This window comes from Meriones unguiculatus, chromosome 7, assembly GCF_030254825.1.
Source record: "Meriones unguiculatus strain TT.TT164.6M chromosome 7, Bangor_MerUng_6.1, whole genome shotgun sequence".
NCBI lineage: Eukaryota > Metazoa > Chordata > Mammalia > Rodentia > Muridae > Meriones > Meriones unguiculatus.
The window spans coordinates 35,608,035-35,624,963 of NC_083355.1; the positions used below are offsets into that span (position 1 = coordinate 35,608,035).

Below are 16,929 nucleotides of genomic sequence, written 5' to 3' on the forward strand. Positions count from 1 at the left end.
CGCCTTTAATTCCAGCAGTGGGGAGGCAGGTCTCTGTGAGTTCGAGGCCATCTTGGTCTACAGCGTGTGTTCCTGGACAGCCAGGTCTACACAGAGAAACCCTTTTCAAAACAAAACAAACAACCCCCCAGCAAAAAAAAAAAAAAAAAAAAAAAAAAGGACCCTAGAGACTGAGTGGACAACATAGAAGAGAAGGCATTTGGGTGGGATGAACATGAACTAAGGTTCTGGAAGCTGAGGTTAGCTTGAGTCAAACTTACAGCTTCAAGGAGGAGGAAGGTTCTTTTTTTTTTTTAATTAAGGTTTATTTATTTATTTGACACTTATGGGCACTCTTATCTGCATATATGCCTGGATGTCAGAAGAGGGCTTCAGATCATGTTACAGATGGTCATGAGCCGCCATGTGGTTGCTGGGAATTGAACTCCGGACCTCTGGAAAAGAAGCCAGTGCTCCTAACCACTGAGCCATCTCTCCAGCCCGGAGGGGCAAGGTTCTTATGAAACAGGACTCCACGCAGGGCATGGTGGCACACACTGTAACAGGGGCCCAGGCATTAGCAGCCCCGGGACCTTGGCACAGTTGATTCCATGACGGAAGTTCCATCTCCATGTAGGCTGCAAAGGGCGGCATGCAGACCGCACCACCTGCCAAAGCTACAACAAAGGCCGAATCCGCTAAAGCTCTGGGAAAGTCTCTGTGTGTACTAACCTTGCTTTTTGGCTTCGGGCTAACTGTTCTTGTTGACGGAAGTAGGTCAAGCCAGACGTGATTTTTGTGCTTAAACGCTCACCCTGAGAAAGCGTCAGTGCTACAAAGGGATCCAGAAACCTCAGTGTAGTCGGCAACCAGCTAATAAAGCCCCTCTATAGGCTTGAACCCACGTCTGAGCAGTCTTCACTGGTGAATACCCCACAACACCTTTCACCTCAGCCCTTTGGTAGGCAGAGACTGGTAGATTGGTATTAGTTCAAGGCCAGCCAGGACCATGTCTCAGAAAAACAAAACAGACAACCGTGATTCTGTCTATACCCAGAGTCTATAATGTAGCCTTCAAGGCTAGTCATAGCCCATCTATCCTGACTCATTAGCCTAGATCCCTGCTCTGTGGTCAGTCCACCCCGCCATGGCCAGTGGTGGAGTAAAACAGGAGCGGAACCCAGAGGCCAATGGTTAAAGAACACTCATTCTCAGAGACATGCGAATGAGTCTCTTCCTTGGTCCCTTTCTGTCTCCACTTCAAGTCTCACGTTCCTAGGGAAGACCATATTCTAACCATCCCCGGTGTCTGGACACGGCAGAACTCACCGCTGGAGTGCTCAATAGGCATTTGTCAGCGGCCCAACCTCAAGAAACGTCTTTTGGGCTGGTAGGAAAAGCTGAGCGGTAATGAGAGCTTGCTGCAGTTACAGCGGATCCGAGTTCGGTTCCTAACATTCACAGCAGAAGGCTCAAGCCCGCCCGTTTCTAGCTCCAGGGGATCTGACGTCTTTTTCAGGACCCTCGGAGCAACACCAGTTACCCGACACAGGCCTGCGAGTATACATAGAATTTTAAAAGAATGTCTTTGGTTGGGCATGGCGGTACACGCCTGCGAGGGCAGCGCTAGGGATGCAGAGGCAGAAGGATCCCGAGTTCCACGGCTTCATCTATCTCATCAGAGAAAACCCGAACTCAGCGGCCCTGAATGCTTATCGACTCTATCGACACTTGACTTACGAGGCCTGGGTGAGGGAGCAGGATCAATCCATTGCTTTTGCCTGCCCGTGAGTGCGGAGCGCTGTGATTGGTCCTTGTGTACCAATCACCAATCACAGCGCTCCGCACTTACGGAAGAGCGCGGGCAGAGGCGAGGAGCGTTCTGGGGAGTCATGGCGTCGCTCAACAGCGCGACTGCGGTCTGCGTGATCTGTCTGGAGAAGCCGAAATACCGCTGCCCGGCTTGCTGCATGCCCTAGTGAGCCGTCTCGCGGGGGGTGGGCACGGGGTCGGGAGGGAGGCCGGGCTGCGGCCGCTCGCGCTGACGGGCCTGTCTCTCTCGTTCCAGCTGCTCGCTCTCCTGTTTCCGGAAGCACAAAGGTGAGACCCCGGACCACTGCCGAGCCCGTGGCCCTTCCTAGCACTCGACAGGCCCCCTGCCCCGTCATCCCGGCACGCAGGAGCCCGAGGCAGGAGGATCCCCGAGAGTGCAAGGCCGCCTTGCCTGCACAGGTTGAGAACCTGTCCCCAGCCGAAGCAGGACCTGCTTTCTTGGGAAAAGTCTTAGCTGTCTGTTCGTCTTGGCATCTGTTGCGAAAGCCGCCTTGTCTGAAGCGAATTAACCAGCAGTGTTTCTGTCTTCGAAATAATGGTTGTTTATTGATTACAACAGAAAGAGGAGTTGTTTTTTTTTTTTCCCTGTGTGTGGTATTTTGAGACAGGTTTTTTTTTGTTTGTTTTGTTTTTCTCGTCCCCCCTCACCCCCCAATTCCGAGACAGGGTTTCTCTGTGTAGCCCTGGCTCTCCTGTATCTCCCTTTGTAGAGCAGGCTGGCCTCAAACTCAGAGATCCGCCTCTCAAGTACTGGGATTAAAAGTGTGTGCCACCTTGCCCTGATGGTTTTTTGTTTGTTTGTTTGTTTTCATATTAGCACTAAGGAAGCAGAGGCAGTTGAATCTCAGAGTTCGAGGCCAGCCCGGTTCCAGGGCAGCCATAGAAAACTAAAAACAAAACAAAACAAAAAAACAACCCATAACCCCCCATAAAAAAAAAAAAAAACAAACAAAAAAAAAACGAAAAGAAGAAAAATTAGTTACTGCTGGAAATGTTGGTCAATGGTAGGATTTGCATAGCATCACTAAGCTCTGGGTCTCATTGGCAGCATGTGTGTTCTTTCTCTGCCCCACTGGCCTTTTTTTTTTTTTTTTTTTTTGTAATAAGGAAGATCTAGGGCTGGAGAGAGATTGAACAATTAAGTGTGCTTGAAGCTTTTCTAGAGGACCTGAGTTTGGTTCACAGCACCCATATCCCAGGGTTCCCAACCACCTGTGACTTCAGGGCTCTGACTCCCTCTTCTGGCCTCCATGAGCACTGGCACACATGTAGCATAGTCTCTCTGTCTCTGTCCGGTTTTCTCCCAGCCAGGCACAGACTTCTCCCTCCGAACGTTTTCCTTCTGTCTGCCAAAACTTTCTCCTCTGGGCTTCCTCAGGTAGACTTAGACCAGACTCTCCTCTACCTTATCCATCTCTGTGATATCTAAACCCCTCCGGCCTGGGAGTGATGACTTTCACCTCTGGATTCCTAGTAGCACATGGTATATACATGTATCCCAAACTACTGAGACATGCTTGTAGAAGTCACTGCCACTAATCCTGGTGAAATTCCTGTGAACTTGGGGTGGGGCATGCGGCCCCCTGATCTTAAGGTACACAAGCTCAGTCAGCTTCCTCAACGCCGCTGCCAGACTCTCATGGTTTTCTTTGGCCCCTTGCTCAGTCTGAGCTGCCCCTCCCTCTGCAGCTCTCTGTCCAGTACACATTCTTTCTCCTGGGCCTGTAGGGGAACTGCCTTGTTGCTGTTGTTGAGGGGTTGTGTTTATGCATGCCTGAAATTTGTGTCTCTCAGAGCAGTGTAACCCTGAAACCCGTCCCGCTGCAAAGAAAGGAACAGTGACACCTGTAAACACAAGGTCTGAGGAAGACAAAGGTGAGGTGGTTGTTTTTTTTTGCGTTTGTTGTTATGTACTTTTTTTTTTTTCTGAGACAGTTTCTCTGTGTAACCCTGGCTGTCCTTAGAACTCACTCTCTGGATTGCAGCATCCAGGCTGACCTCAAATTCAGATCCACCTGTCTCTGCCTCCCAAGTGCTGGGATTAAAGGTGTGCATCAACACTGCCTGGCGTGGGCAGTCAATTTTAAACAAACAACCTACAAGGGATTTCAAAGATAATAAGTGGAGAGGAGAGAAAGAGGAGATAGTTGGGGAGTGTACAGAAGGATTGTTTGTTGGGGAGAGCAATAGCCCTAGTCTCATGGTGGGGCACAAGTTGTCATAGATGGTGCTGTGAGCATCCTGAAGCATGGTTTCGGGGAGGGGGTTTGGGGCCTGGGGTTTATGTTGGGTCCTGGTAGCCCATGTGGGAGGAACTGGGACCCCTCCTTGCTGCTAGAGTCTCCTTAGATACAGTACAGTAACAGGCTGCCATTCCACTCATACATTTCATGTGTTCATGAATTCGTCTGTCCATAATGCCTCCTGAGTGTCGTGGATCTGCAGGTAACCCCTCTTGTGCCACAAAGAGGTTCTTAAGATTCACACAAAGGGACGAGCCATTTGTCCTTTGAGAGACTTCTAGTATGCACTTGGGCATATCTGTCCTTGCTGAAAGCACAGGGGTTCTGCTTGGCAGGATTTTACAGTCTCGTTCACTACCCATCACAGCTCTGGAGTCATGGCAGGGCAGGCAGGTACTAACCGCAAAGCCACACTCCTCGCCTGCAGACCGCAGGAAGCATGGAGCACCATCACGTGCTTGTTAGGCGCAGCCACCATTCTGCCCCCTTCCCTTCCTGCTAGAGGGAATGCTCAATGGTGAAACTGCAGGAGTGTGTGTGTGTGGATACAGGCAGACAGAGTCAGGTGATGTTTGGGGGAATCGCGAAGTTCTGACCCACTGACAAGCAGGTGTTCTTCATACAGATTTCACAGAACAGAGACAGACTAATGATTATCCAATTGGTACAGAGTATGTGTTTTCATTACATGTCCAAGATTACAAGTTCAGTCATAATTGGGAAATACAAACAATATATTTTATTTTTATTATCCACCCTGTAGAATCTAAAGAATGTCTCCTCCAGCGCAAACATATTTATTATATGAGAGCCTGCTTTTGGGCTGGCAGTGTTTGTAGTTTCAAAGCACTCAGACATACAAAAAATATCTGAAGTGGTCCTTTCATGAATAGCAACTACTAAGACCTAACTTCTTTTACTGTGTTTCGTCATCTCCGCTATAAAGTACGAAAAGATATTTCAGTCAATCTCTTTTATTTCCTGACTTCTATTCCTCCAGAGGTATACCCCATCTGACTATTTTTAAACTACATTTTCAGAGAGCTCTAGGTATATAATGCAGAGACCTTGAATCTGTAACCTAGCCTCCTGTTCGGAGTTTGTTGTTCGTTTGTTTGCTCAGGGCAGATACCCCAAGAAGATTCCTGGAGTAATGGCATCACCTAGCTATGTGCTTATCTTTGCTTAGTGATCTCTAGGGCATAAGGAAAACTTCCAGAGAGGGCCAGATAAAGTTAATTTTAGGACTTTCCTAAAAAGACTCAGACATAATTTTCTCAGGAAAAGACAGAAAATGAGTCAATGTAGAAGTCCCTAAGAATGTACCACACAGAGACCAAAACCCAAACCCAAAAGTTAGGACAGTGACTTCAGCATTTGGCTCAGCCTTGCTGGAGCTGTGTCAGACAGCTGTGCTGGCTTCATGACTCGCCAGTTCCAGTGGATATGGCTGTGCCATCAAACTAAAGAAGCAAGCTGTTGGTTTCATTTGAGCGTGGTCTGCCCCTCACTGTTGTCAACATGGCTGCCCTGGCTCTCTGAGGCCTTGACTGTTGGTTGTGCTCCCCTCAGATGACTCCTCTGTAGCTGACTTCCTCAACAGTGATGAGGAAGAAGACAGAGTGTCTCTTCAGGATTTAAAGAATTTAGGTAAGTCTGTGCTGGGCCTAACTGTTAACCATTGTGTTTACCGCTCTAGAGGCAGTGCAGCCTGGGAGAATGGAGCCTAATAATGAGGTGGACTCAAGTCTTATGAAATAGTCAACTTTATTCAGAGCATATATCAGACAGTTTATACCCTGAGAGTTAAGAGTTATCTGGGGGCTGGAGAGATGGCTCAGTGGTTAAGAGCACTGACTGCTCTTCCAGAGGTCCTGAGTTTAATTCCCAGCAACCACAGGGTGGCTCAGCCATCTGTACTGTGATCTCATGCCCTCTTCTGACATGCAGGTATACATGCAGACAGAGCACTCATATATACATAAAATAAATAATCCCCCCCCAAAAAAAAAGTCACCCGAGTAAAGTATCTGATCATAAGGACAAGGCATATGCAGAAGGGCAGAAACATGTTTTTCCATAGAGGCATATAAAAAAATAACCAGTCAGTTGTAATGAATAATCTAAAGTGAACTCCTATCAGCTACACGTGGGAGGGACGTCAAAGCACATGCCAAGAACAATTTCATGTTTTTGATGAAACTGGAGTTACAACTCTAACTCTTGTTTCTTGGAGTTTTCTCACAAGCACTGGGATTAAAGGTTCATGCTATCATATTCAGCTTCCACTTACTTTTTTGAGACAGGCTCTCTTACCAATTCAGGTAGATTGGCTGGCCAACAAGATACTGGAATCTTCCTGTCTCTACCTCCCTAATGCTAGGATTGCAGCACCCCTCTCTTTCTGGTTTTAAATTACGATGCTGGGGGTTAAATTCAAAGCTTACACAGTGAACACTGTCAATTAAGCCAGCTCTCCAACTCCTAAAAACATTCCCATTTTAAAAGGAGAAAAAGGACAGCTAGCAAAGCGGTGGTAATTTGTCTCTTATCTGTGGGGCGCAGAGACCTTTACTGTCTTCAGGGCTCAGTTTACAGCCCAGTCTGCAGTACACACTGGGTAATTGCCAGGGTGGCTCTGTGTTCCCCACATTTTAATAAGTGTGTCGGTGTGCAGCTAGTGCACACGCGTGCAGGCGCCACACAAGCCAGAGGAGCCAGAGCCTCCTGGAGGTGGAGGACAGGTATTGGAGGCCACCTGACTTGGGTACTGAAATTTGAACTTGGGTCCTCTTAACTGCTGAGCCATCTCCAGCCCAGTTACGCACATTTTTGTAGCAGCACTGCTTTGGTCCTTGTGCTAGTCTCACCTTGTGTGGGTATGTGCACACAGGCCAGAGGAAGCATTGAGAGTCCCTGTCATTCTCCACTGTACTCCTGTGAGGTAGAGTCTCTCACTGAGCCTGGAGCTCACAGCTTGGCTAGCCTGGCAGGTGGCAACCCCCGTGACCCACCTGTCTCTGCCTTGCCCAGTGCCGGAATTACAGGTGTGCCTCTGACCATGCTTACCCTTTAAGTGGGTGCTGAGATAAAACACCGGGCTTCATGCTTTTCGCAGCAAGCACTCTTCACTGTTGTCATCTCCAGCTCAGCTCTCCTTTGTTCATATGTACATTGAAGTTAATTTGTGAATACAGTCATCTCTCTGATGTCCAAGGCAGCTTGGTTCCAGGACCTGTTTCTCAACGATGGTCAAGTCCCTTTTACAAAATGGTGTAATGTAACTGATGCACTTTAAATCGACTAACCCAATTGGATGCAAGTAAATGTGTAGCTGTAATAAGGAAAAACTTCACAATTGGTACAGATGATGTTAAAATTAAAAATGTTTGTTTTTCTTGGGGGGGGGGGGTGTTTGTTTTTGAGACCAGGGTTTCTCTGTGTAGCTCTGGCTGTCCTGGAACTCTGTAGACCAGGCTGGCTTTGAACTTAAGAGATCTGGCTACCTGTGCCTCCTGAGTGCTAGGATTAAAGGTATGCTTTAAGAGGCCTGAGGATGTGGGGGTGAAGCAAGATGATAAAGGAGATATAAGCCTCTCACAATTGATTGCACTGGAAACACTTAGCTCCCAGCCACTGGTTCCCCTTGAACTGAAAGCTGGCTTTGATTTTTTTAGGTGAGTCTGCAACTTTAAGAAGCTTACTGCTCAACCCACACCTGAGGCAGATGCTGGTTAATCTCGACCAGGATGACAACAAAGCAAAGCTGATGAAAGCCTTCATGCAGGAGCCCTTGTTCGTGGAGTTTGCAGACTGCTGTTTAAGAATCGTGGAACCTTCCCAGAAGAGGGATTCTTAAGAGATGTGCTCTTTGCACACGCTGCCCACTGCTCCTCCTAGGAGGTTGTCTCAAGACCGTTCCAGGACATGTGATGGGGTCTTCGCCTGTCACACGGCTTGCCTCAGACATGTGAGGACACTCAAGGTGCAGAGCCTTTATGAAGAGACTTGTAGCCCTGGAGTGAGGGCTGTGGTTAAGAGCACTGGTTGCTCTTCCAGAGGACCCCAGTTTTCAGCACCCACATGACTCCTTACAACAACTGTAATTACAGTCGAAGGGGCTTGTGATACCCTCTTTGGCTTCTGCAGGTACTGTATGCAAGAGCTACACAGCCACACATGCACGCAGAACTCCCACATACATAAAATATAAAAAATTCAAAGCCACCATCTAAATATAAATAGCCATGTTTCTTTTTTTATTTCTGGTACAGTTCAGAATTACATCATAAATATCAACTGTATCCATCAGAATTAAAAACTGATGTTTAGTAACTTATGTTACTAAATAAATTTAAAATGTGGTTCTGTTGTACACTATCTATATTCATTGTTCTTGGTAACATTAAATAAATCAATTTGTTAAATACTATTGTTCCCTTGATGAACTATATGCAAATTCTCCCCCAGCCAAAATTCTAGAGCCAGTTTTAGGGTGACTTGGCCCCCTTAAAGTGCTTGTGGATGGCCCAGTGTTCGTCCTGCATTGAGGATGGATGGTCAGGGCTGCTGAACCTGAACCTGAGCCTGAAGACGGTAAGCTGGCACATTGTGGTCCTAATCCTGGCTTGGTAACTAGCTCCCCCAGATCCTGCCAGTGCTGAGGCCATACCCTGGCGGGCTGGTACTCTGGCCACAAAGCCCTGGCTCACAGACTGGAACTTGCTTGCACGTGCAGTTGGAGTCCTGTGGGAATAGCTTGGCAGCAGTGTGTTGGATCAGATGTCTCTGGAAAGGCGGCTGGCAAGAACAGGCCTTGTGGAGACAAAGGCACCAAAGATCACTCAGGCAGGTGGGGGAACAAGAGTCACACTTGGACTGGCCTGTGTCTTTCTAGCAGAATCTGATTAAAGCCAGCAACACTAGAGGCTGAAGGTTCAGGGCAGATGTCTGCATACTGAAGTGGAGACTTCCTGCAGTGAAACTTGACCGAACCCTAGGGAGAAAGAGATACACCCGGTGAGCGGCGGGGCCCAAAGACACCTCAAAGAAACCCAGGAATAAAATCCCACATCCAAACATGGAGAGACTGGAAGGACTAGGCAGGAGCCTGTTACTCTAAGGGTATTGTCTGTCATCCTGTGACTGACTGACAGCTGGAAGATCACAACACTTCTGCTTATTCCTGGTCAATCTCAGGGAGATTCTAGACTGTTTCTTTCGTCTGGTCTCGCATACCAGCCTTACAGAGGAGAAAATGGAGGTTCTTCGATCTGCTTTCAAGTAGAGCAGGCTGACAACACAGAGGACTCAGCCACACACTACTTCTTGTTGAGAAAACGACAACCAGTGACCAAGTGATAAAATCTGAGGAAACTGCCAAATGCAGTGTCACTGGAGGTGAAAAATTATTACCACACTCGTTTCTTAGAAGTGGGACTAACTATGTCCTAGTTAACTATGCCTCTCTTTAATTCTTTATAACTGCTCTGTAAGGTGCTGCTCACATCTGTCTGATAAGGACACAGGGCTGAGACACGTTCCTAATTGAAGATTTTATTGCAGAGGAAGAGCCAAATACTCAAAGGCAATGTTTGGAATCGGTTTTAAAACTGAGTGTCTCAGCCAGCCCCTGGCAGATAGAGGCAGGTGGATCTCTGAGTTTCAGGCCAGCCTGGTCTATATACAGCAGGTTCTAAGACAGCCAGGGTTACACAAAGAAACCCTACCTATGGAAACAACGAAACAACTGAAGGTGTCTGAAGACTGCCACTTTTTAGTTGAGACAATGGCAGTAATCTGCACTTGTAGTTTTGGGTTTACCTAGCAGGGTTAGGGAGCCTTGTGCTGTTCCTGCAGAGATGGCAAGCCTCCTTTCTCACTGAATAGTCTGGAGCTGTGGGAAGGACTACCACAACATAGAATGAGAACATACCTGAGGCAGGGCTCTGATGGACGTAATTCCTGCCTGATCTTGTTGTGGGGTCTGGACTTTGCTGGCGCTGCCTGAGGGAAGCCGGAGGCAGGCATGGGCTACCAGCTTCCTCTGAAAGCCACGCGCACCCACAGCTGAGTTGGCTAGCACCAGTCCCAGGGGCCAGAGGTGGATTATTGCTCCCAGGAGCTTAGAGTGTGCTTGGGGCAGCGAGGAGCTCAGGGAACCAGGAGCTTGAGGCATGAGGTTCTCCTCCATACCGTCCAGTTCTTTAGAGGCAAGACAGGCCATTCTGATCTTAAAGAGAGAAAACATTCCTTTATAGCTTTAGGTTTGCCAGCCCTCTTCCGAAAGAATTTACTTTTACATTCATTTATTTGACATAGTGGCGTGCTACAGTGGGCATGTGAAGAAAGGACAACTTGTGTGTCCTGGGGATTGAACTCGGGTGGTTAAGATTTAGCTCTCTTTAGAAAAATAAAATAGCTGGGTATGGTGGCACATGTCTTTAATCACAGCACTCAGCGGGTCTACACAGTAAGTTCTAGGACAGCCAGGACTACACAGAGAAACCATGTCTTGAAAAATAAACAACATGATTTGTTTTTGTGTGTATATGTGTGTGGGCATGAACATGCCCTGGTATGCTCGGGGAGGTCAGAAGAGTTTGTCCCCTGCTGTGAGGGGTCCTGGGCTCAGACTCGGGTGGGCCAAGCTGGGCAGCAGGCTCCTGTACCTGCTGAGCCATCTTACTAGCTCTTTCTACCACTGACTGGAAAATAAGCAGCTTGACAAGGTAAACTGAAGGCTGTGGCTGTGATGCCCTGAACTAGACTGGCTCCATGTGGCAGAACGTAAAGAAACTGCAATTCCCATTGGCAGTTTTGTTCCTAGGGCACATGTTCCACTCCACTTCCACAACCACCCTGTAATGTCTGTGCCCATCTCATCATACAAGAGGACACAAGGCTGAGAGGCTGCGTGGCCTGCCAACATGCCCACACCGCAGTGGCAGGCTTTCCCTCAGGCCTGTCAGAGACCTGGTCTCTAAGTATTGCCCACCCTGGGCCTCCGGTCATACTCACTCTCCACGCGTGCCACGCTCGCTTGATGACTGTGGCGGCTGTGTGTAACCTTCTGACGTGTGTCCGAGTTAACCAGGACCGAACAGCTACGGAAATGGCAGACGTCAAAAACACCATTAGATCTATTAGTCATGTGGTCAACACCGGAGGGAAAGTATGAAATTGTTCTTCTAGTGATACATTACGTCAACACTCAAAGCAAGACGGGGCTTAAGACTCACTCTAGGGGCTGGAAAGATGACTCAGTGTTTAAGAGCACTTAATGCTCTTGCAGAGCACCCCGATTTGCGTCCCAGCACCCACATGGTGGTTTGCAACCTCTTTTGACTCCAATTCAGAGAGCTGATTCCCTCTTCTAGCCACCCAGGGCATCTGCACGCACATGATACACATATACAGTTTGTCTGTCTCTCTCACACACACATACACAAAGTAAAACAAAATCTTAAACAACAGAACCACTGCCTACCATCTTGCAGATACCCAAACACTGAGGGCCACTTGGGAGCTCTAATTGCCAAGGACCCAGGCTGCTATCCATCTCAGACTCAGTCTTGAGCAGTGATCAAGGAGCAAGAGTGATCTGAGTTATCTGTGCCTTTGAAAATACTTTTGGTTTGTGTAGGCATGTAGCTCTGTGGTATAGCACTTCCCGAGCATGAGTAAAACCCTGGATTTGATTCACAGCACTCCAAAAAGAAAGTATACTTTTTTTTTTTTTTTTGAGGCAGGGACTCTATGTGGCCCAGGCTGGAATCAAACTTCAGATCCTCTTGTCTCTGCCTCCCAAATGCTGGGCTCACAAGTGAAGTGTGGTTACCACACTTGGCCTAGGATTGTTCTGACATTTTCATTTGTCAAAATAAGCCTGTCAGAACTGTGTTGGCCATACCCATTACATGGAACCAGCCTCAGTAACAGCCCCCACCTACCTGCCTGAATGAGCACAGCAGCCCGCCTCTGTTTCTCTTGCTTTTGTTGAAGGTATCTCCTCCAGCCACACTGGATGCAGCGGGCACACAGCTCCAGCATCTGGGCACGCCCACATTCCAGAAGCTCTAGCTGAGAGAAGGGGAATCTGCTGAGGTCCTTGGCCTCTCCTCCTTCCACCCTGAGGAGGGCCTACACCCGCAGCTGATAATCGTAATCCCATTCCCCAGCCAGTTTACCATGCAGTCTGTCATGAAAATCTTTGTCCTGCCACAGTACAGTGGGATTTGTGTGGCCTTAGCTGGGTCACTGGGAGTGGGCGCTGTCTGAATTAAAGCCGGCAGAGCATGGAGGATGTCTTGTAGTAGAGGTTGCAATGTGGCCTCCTTGGCACACAGAGGCTGCTCTGGGGGTGGGAAAAAGGCATCATCAGTCCCTGCTTTTCCACATGCTCTGGAGCCTGTGATCTCTCTAGAGCTCTCTAAGCCTTTCTTGCTGTTCTAGATCTAGTCCTTTCTTCCTTAGCCCCCTTTGTGGGTAGAGGTAGCCCCTAGGGTCCTGGCTGATTGGGAGTGTCTTGAAGCCTCCACTGCCCTATGTCTCCATGGACAGGGTGGCAAGAGGGACTGGAAGCATGAAAGAGGGAATCCCAGGCTGCCTGGCCACTTCCTCAGCCCCACCCCTTCCCTTTCCAGTCAAAAGAGAACAACATACCCAGCTATGTGAACGCCCTCCTAGGCTTGCAGGGCTGCTGCCTTCTGTGTGGGAGGATTTACCCAAGGGCTCTGACCACAGTTAGCTGCCCAGAGCCTCTCTGGAGACAGAGGCCACCAAAGCAGATGCTGGAGACGAGAGGTGAGAGACATCCACAAAATGGACCAGGGCCCAGAAGGAGAGACAGGAGAGCAAACCATGGAGAGAGGAGAAAGAAAGGGAGAGGGAAAGGGAAAGTGACACAACTCCCAAGGAGGATGAGAGCTCACTGACGGGCTCAGAAGAGGGCTGAGATGTGTTCTTGTCTGTCCCTCCACCTGCTCCTGAGCCTTAGCATTCCCACATTCTCAGCTGTGGACAGCTACACTGTGCCTACCAACTTCTCAGTCACAACCAGGTTAGACTTTTGCCCAAGTGCTTTGTACCTGTCTCCTCTTGATGCCTCCTGGGACGTGGAGCTCAGGCAATGTCCAGATTCCTCATATCTCCCTTCTTTCTCTCTTCCCACTGGTGGGGCCGGGCTCACCTGCATTTGTCTACCCCTGTATCTGTATGGAGTCATGCCTTCCAACACTGACCAGTTTGCCCACTTACTACTCAGCTGCCTGCAGTCCTGGCTTCTCCACTTGAGTGGCTTCACAATCTCACTCCCAGGACCTTCTACAAGGCCCCTGGAGTGGATGAACGTGTGAGGCGGATATAGCACCGGCTGTCCCCCCCCGAAGGGTGCCACCTCATCTACCCAGGAAGTAAAGTCCACTTTCCTTCCTTTCCTAGAGACAGAGTTTCTTTCTGTAGCCTTGGCTCTCCTGGAACTCCTTCTGTAGACCAGGTTGGCCTTGAACTCTTAATCTACCTGCCTCTGCCTCCCAAGTGCTGGGAGTAAAGATGTGTGCCACCACTGCTTAGCTTCTAAGTCCATGTTTCTTGACTAGGGCCCACCTGGCACCCCAGCCTTACCTACCACTACTGTCTGGAGTTCTTACATGGAAGCTTTCGATTACCTTTGTCATGTGCAGTAGTTGTTACTGGGTAATCCAGTTTATCCCTACATAGCACCTCCTCCAAAATGCTTTCTCATGTCCACAACTCCCTGGCATCAGAATAAGCTCTCTGCCTTTCTACACTGTTGTCAGCTGGGGTTTGTTCCCCATATTGTACCAACAACCATGTCTCTGAACCCTCATCCCCAAGGAGACACACAGCTAAGTACTCAGTAACCTATGGTTGAACAAATGACAAAAATGGGTCCCACTCACCAGAGGGCCCTTTGGCAGGACATAGGCCCCAGAAGCCAGAGGATGTTCGAAGTCGGAGCCTTCTCAGTAATTTATATCTTTCCACAAAGTTCTGGTGAGAGACCCTGAAAGCCAAAGCAGACAAAGAGAATGACTTTGTGAGCCAGGTGCCTAGCTGGGGCTCAACGTTAGTGCCGACCTGACTATCCCCACTGGATGAATGAAGGAGGGTATATTCTAGAGATGCCCAGGGCCTCTCAGTGTGAAGCTTTCAGATACCATTTAAAATTGAGTTTGTGGCTGGAAAGATGGCCCAGAAGACAGAAGTCTGTTGCCAAGCCTGAAACAACGTGAGTTCCATCCTTAAGACCCATATGACGGAAGGGGAGAACTGACTTGCCAAGTTGTCCTACCTTCTATGTGGTGTGGTGTGGTGTGGCACTTGCTGGTAGTGGGGTGCTTAAATCCACTGAGGATGGACAGTGTGTACATGTGTTTTGTTTTGTTTTAGGGTTTCTCTGTGTAGCCTTGGCTGGCCTGATTGAACCATCTGCCCCAGAAAACAGCACATTACTTCCACAGCCTGGAGGTGACTATTCTGTGAGCCTTGACCCGACCCCAACTATCCAGTTCTCTTTTTTTTTCTCTAATGAACTATATCCCAGTGTGCCCCACTGAGCCCCAGTTTTCACAGCTAACCTAGACACCTGCAACAGCCTCCTCACTCAGCTCCCTTCTATCCTAATCCTCCATCCAACCTCCAGTGAGCAGTACAATTCTCTGCCGCTCCCTGCTCATCCCAGCAGCTTTCACTGCACTCAGGGCAAACGGTCAAGGCTTTACCTGTTAGGCCGTGTCTGGCTCCTGTTCTCTTACATTCCCTGTAACATGCTTCGCTGTTGCCCAGTCCCTTGTTGTCTTTCTTGCACAGCCTTATGGTTGTTCTCTGTTCTAAGGCCTCCCAAGGCTGGCCTTTTCCTTTTCTCTGGGCCTGTACTGATAACCAGCCCATGGATTTTCTCTGCATGCCAGCAACAGATTCTCTTTTTTTCCTAATATTAGTTGTGCTTTAAATGTGTATGTGTGTGTGCTACATATGTAAGGATGTGTTTGCACATGTGGAGGCCTTAACTTGACAATGGAAGCCTTTCTTCCCTAGCTTTCATTTTTTGAGGTAGTCTTTCACTGAACCTGGAGCTCACTGACTGGCCAGTAAGCCCAAGGAATCCCGTGTGTGTCTCGAGGTGGTGGGACTGCATTGCTTGCTGTCATTCCTAGCTTTAGACACCGATGCTGGAGACCCAAGGTCAGGTCCTCACAAGCACTTTATCATGAACCATCTCCCCAGACCCTTTGAAAATTTGTTTACTGTTTTTTTTTAAATTTTATTTTTATTTGTAAAGTGAAAAAAATAAAAATAAAAAAATTATGTGTGTGAGAGTTTTGCTTGCATATATGTCGGTGTACCATGTGCATGTCTGATGCCAGTGGAGACAGGGGAAGGCTTGAGATCCCCTGGAACTGGAGTTAGCTGCCACATAGGGGCTGGGAATTGAACTGCAGTCTTTTTGGAGATCAGCCACTGCTCTTAATCCTGAACCATCTCTTTAGCCTCAGACCTTTAAAAAGATTTATTTTTATTATATTTAATTATGTCTGTGTGTTGGGTGGGTGGGTGAGGATATGTGGGTGTGTGCATGTAAGAACAGGCCAGAGGAGTCAGATCGTCCTGGAGCTGGACTTACAGGCAGTTGTGACCTGCTCTATGTGGATGCTGGGAACCAAACTCAGGCCTTCTCTAGAGTAGGATGTGTACTCTTAACCTTAGAGTCAGCTGTCTCTCCACCCTCAACTCAGCCCTTTTGTTGTTTTTTGAGGCCCAGGCTGGCCTCAAACTCAGACTTGTGTTTATCTTCCTGTCTCAGCGTCTCAAGTGCTGGGATCATAGGTGTGTGCTACCATGTCTGGCTCACACTTAACTTTCTTGTTGTTCACACTTCCCTCTCTTGTAGGAATGTAGGCCCTACAGGGGCAGAGATTACATAGTGAGTGAATGAATTAGAGCAGAGGTGCCATCCCTTGCCTTCCAGGTGGATGCCACAGACCTGCCATTCTCCTCATCCCCACCCCCTCTGTCTGGCCCACATTTTGAGTGCCACCAGGCTTTGGCCCGACAGCAATATGGCTTACTTACCGGATGGGAAAGCCAGCAGCGCTGATGTGGATGGTCTCCACAAGGCCACAGGCCTCCAACTGGCTCAGGACCTGCAAGGGTGGGGGACAGAGCAAGCACCTATCGGCCACATGCCATTTCTTCTGCTGACCTTCAGTGACAGGCAGGATCGGCTGACGGAGATGTCTGAATCCATGGGACCATAAGAAACCAAGAGGGCCTGAAAGTCTCCGTGCTAGCAGGGGTCCTCGTGGACCTGCAAAGGCCCTGTCTGGTAACTGGCTCCTGATATAGTTAAGGCCTGCAGTGGTCCTGGCTCTGTCTCTCACCTCCCCAGGGGTGAAACCACTTCACAATTCAGAACCGTTTATTCTTTCCCCCACATCAGAGGGTTCAAGAAAGGAAGGTTGTTTTGAATATTCTTACTTGATTTGAACCCAGGCTTTCCCACATAGCCGAGTTACCTTGGCTACACAACCACATTTACCAGGTGACTGTGGGACATTCTTCAGTGCTGCCCAGCACTCACACATCATCTATATCCCCTCAGAACCTGAAACCTTGATAACGATTTTGTGTAAACAGTCCAGAGATAACCATATTGCATGTGCTGTACAGATGTGGAACAAATCACAAAACACCCATTGCCCCGAGCAGCTTTAGTCTCTTGTCAGGGACAGGCTAGGTGAGCAGAAAGATGCTCTAGAGTTCCCAAGTGCCACCTTGGCTATGCCATGGTGCAGTATATAGAACATACAACCACTCATGACTGCCCTGCCAGAGCAGGGAAATAAGCCCT

General features: G+C 48.6%; 2 protein-coding genes across 5 annotated transcripts in view; one reads left to right on the top strand and one right to left on the bottom strand.

Moving 5' to 3' along the window:
• Nucleotides 1-1,798: 1,798 nt before the first annotated feature.
• Nucleotides 1,799-8,484, top strand: Znhit3 (zinc finger HIT-type containing 3). Its single transcript, XM_060387098.1, has 5 exons — nt 1,799-1,957; nt 2,048-2,079; nt 3,607-3,687; nt 5,628-5,705; nt 7,733-8,484. The coding sequence occupies exons 1-5, from the start codon at nt 1,872-1,874 to the stop codon at nt 7,912-7,914; spliced, it is 459 nt and encodes a 152-aa protein (XP_060243081.1). The 5' UTR covers nt 1,799-1,871; the 3' UTR covers nt 7,915-8,484.
• The window catches only part of Myo19 (myosin XIX), a 29,209-nt gene continuing 20,567 nt past the window's right edge, over nt 8,288-16,929 (bottom strand). For 2 of the 4 annotated variants that reach the window (XM_021648374.2, XM_060387089.1), the window contains 7 exons: nt 16,152-16,222; nt 13,979-14,082; nt 12,245-12,411; nt 12,008-12,137; nt 11,076-11,161; nt 9,991-10,287; nt 8,288-9,051 (listed from right to left, as the gene is read on the bottom strand). In XM_021648374.2, coding sequence (XP_021504049.2) covers nt 8,923-9,051; nt 9,991-10,287; nt 11,076-11,161; nt 12,008-12,137; nt 12,245-12,411; nt 13,979-14,082; nt 16,152-16,222 — 984 coding nt within the window. In that variant the 3' untranslated portion in view covers nt 8,288-8,922. Of the gene's footprint in view, nt 9,052-9,990; nt 10,288-11,075; nt 11,162-12,007; nt 12,138-12,244; nt 12,412-12,719; nt 12,848-13,978; nt 14,083-16,151; nt 16,223-16,929 lie in introns of those variants that run through there. The other 2 variants (XR_009592859.1, XR_002476818.2) reach the window with 2 other exon arrangements.

Coding starts and splice junctions, on each gene's coding strand:
- Znhit3 (XM_060387098.1), top strand. CDS start 1,872: ATGGCGTCGCTCAACAGCGCGACTGCGGTCTGCGTGATCTGTCTGGAG. Junction 1,958..2,047: donor CCGGCTTGCTGCATGCCCTA/GTGAGCCGTCTC, acceptor CTCTCGTTCCAG/CTGCTCGCTCTCCTGTTTCC. Junction 5,706..7,732: donor TCAGGATTTAAAGAATTTAG/GTAAGTCTGTGC, acceptor TGATTTTTTTAG/GTGAGTCTGCAACTTTAAGA.